Source organism: Quercus suber, unplaced genomic scaffold (assembly GCF_002906115.3).
Source record: "Quercus suber isolate HL8 unplaced genomic scaffold, Cork oak 2.0 scaffold_38, whole genome shotgun sequence".
Lineage (NCBI taxonomy): Eukaryota > Viridiplantae > Streptophyta > Magnoliopsida > Fagales > Fagaceae > Quercus > Quercus suber.
The window spans coordinates 1,542,547-1,545,083 of NW_027069503.1; the positions used below are offsets into that span (position 1 = coordinate 1,542,547).

The 2,537-nt window shown below is 34.9% G+C and overlaps 1 protein-coding gene across 1 annotated transcript; it reads right to left on the reverse strand.

Moving 5' to 3' along the window:
- Positions 1–1,572: 1,572 nt before the first annotated feature.
- On the reverse strand, positions 1,573–2,127 carry LOC111984373 (succinate dehydrogenase [ubiquinone] iron-sulfur subunit 2, mitochondrial; the record flags this gene model as incomplete). Its single annotated transcript, XM_024016006.2, is given in 2 exon segments — positions 1,573–1,887; positions 1,890–2,127. Coding segments are annotated over 2 exon segments (552 nt in total), but the record flags the coding sequence as incomplete, so codon positions are not given.
- Between the last annotated feature and the right edge of the window lie 410 nt (positions 2,128–2,537).

Consider the following 2,537-nt stretch of genomic DNA (forward strand, 5'->3'; position numbering starts at 1 on the left):
AAGACTTAGGTACAATACTTAGGTGCTGTTCCTTAGGTTTTCTTTTTAAAATTCTGCCATGTGAATTTTTTCTCATGGGATGAAAGTGTATTTTTTAGTTAAGTAGTCACATAGCTGAATCTTAAAAGGAGAAACTAGGGAACAACACCTAAACATTGTATCTAAGTCTTGCTCTTTTTTATATAATTTTTTTGGGGTTTTACACTCATACTTATACTTTTACTTGGGTAATAAAGGTTCAAAATTTTGACAAAAGTAGTGATTATTTTGTAACTAGTTTTGCTACTAATGCTAAGTGAGAAAAAAGAATTTTTGTACTTGTTAATAATTTGGCATTACTCGCAAGATTCTTGAATATTACCAAGTTGAATTGAATACACATACGCACACACATATATATATATACACACACACACTGCAATTATCAAGTAGCCAAGCAATTGCTAACAGTGACTTATGGAAGGCATTTCAAATTGTGACATTGTGAGCTTGGGAGTTTAAATATACTCCACAAAGGATTAAAAGGGTAGGATTATTATTATTAAAGTAAACAGATCGAGAGACCTAATTCATTGTGACGATCTTACCTAGACATTGTCATAGATTTATCCACTAAAAAACCAATACTTGATGGGCCTAAATAGGTGCATATGTTCCTCTAAGTGAATTAAGATGTATGTTATAAACTATAACTTCAACCCCACCCAAGACATTAGCGATTTCAGGCAATGGTAGTGTCACGCCATTATCCTTAAAATATTCGAACATAACACTTATCACATACCAAGAACCCTAAAACTACCGGACAACGACCCTTGAGTGGTAAAAGAGTAGCATTTTAGAAGGAACTCTTACTCATAAAGGGTCTGAAAAATCCTCCAAAGTACAAATTCCTACAAATAAATAAATAGATAACAATGCTTTCAAACTGTCCAAATGAAGAAGGAAGAAAGTACTACAAATAAATAAGGAGGGCATAATATTTTTTGTGGAAGGCATTTGTTGTGCTTGTGATTGGTGTATAATAAAAATGGTATTAATGGTAGACCCAACCCATGTTAACAGTTGTGTTAGTAAATTTCACAGCAATTTCACAACACCCTTCATTTTACCTACAACCTCACATCTATCCCACAAAACCTACAATTTAAACCCTTTTTTTTAAAAAAAAAACCCATGTGTAAGGTGATTATTTATTTATGGCGAAAAGCACATTTTAGTCCCTACATTTTTAGGCGATTTCTATTTTAGTCCCTAAATTTTATTTTTACCGCTTTTAGTCCCTATCCTGAAAAACGGTTCCGTTTTGGTCCTTGCCGTTACATCAGAAACGGATATTGCTGACGTGACAAACGGCAATAATAAATAATATTTGTTTAATGTCCACGTGGCCTAATTAATAATAAAAAAATATTTTTTGACATTAAAAAATGCCACGTCAGCATATAAATTAAAAAAAAATAATTTATTAATTTTAACTAAATAAAAAAAAATTAAAAACAGAATAAAAAATTAAAATTTTATGAATTGAGATCTAAAGTGTGTCTTGAACAAGAACAACAAGAACACAAACTTAAACCCAATTACATAAACCCAGAAATTTAAAAAAAAAAAAAAAAAAACCAAAGAACAAAGAAAGAAAAAACACCCTATCTTTCTTACTCTGCAAAACCTCTTTCCCTTTCGTCTCCGGCGGGTTCTTCCTCTTCAGCCACGGCTCGATGCTCTTGTACTGGTTGTAGAAGTTCGTCATATCCACCACCAAGTCCTTGATCACGAACATGTGCGGCAGCGGCGTGATCATCGAGGCCGACGATTCGAACTCGATCTTCGTGAGGCACACGAGCCCGTTGCAGCCGTCGATGTTCATGGCGCAGGACCCGCAGATCCCTCATGGCGCGATCGCCGGAACGTGAGCGTGGGGTCCACCTCGTTCTTGATCTTGATTAGGGCGTCGAGGACCATGGGGCCGCAGTCCTTGAGGTCGATCTGGTAGTCTTGGAGCTCCAGCTTCGTCGGGTTTTCCGGGGTCCAGCGGTAGATCGAGAAGGTTTTGAGCGCCGTGGAGGCGCGTGCCTTTTGTTCGACTTGCAGAGCTTCGGCCTCGCTTGCGTGAGCTCGGGCGCATGTTCATTTTGATCTGGAATTTTGTTCATTTTGATCTTCTTCAAGGTATACTTTGATCTGGCTTTAGTTTTTTTTTTTTTTTTTTTTTTTTTTTTTTTTTTTTTAAATTTCTGGGTTTATGTAATTGGGTTTAAGTTTGTGTTCTTGTTGTTCTTGTTCAAGACATACTTAGATCACAATTCATAAAATTTTTAATTTTTTATTCTGTTTTTAATTTTTTTATTTAGTTAAAATTAATAAATTATTTTTTTTAATTTATATGCTGACGTGGCATTTTTTAATGTCAAAAAATATTTTTTTATTATTAATTAGGCCACGTGGACATTAAACAAATATTATTTATTATTGCCGTTTGTCACGTCAGCAATATCCGTTTCTGATGTAACGGCAAGGACCAAAACGGAACCGTT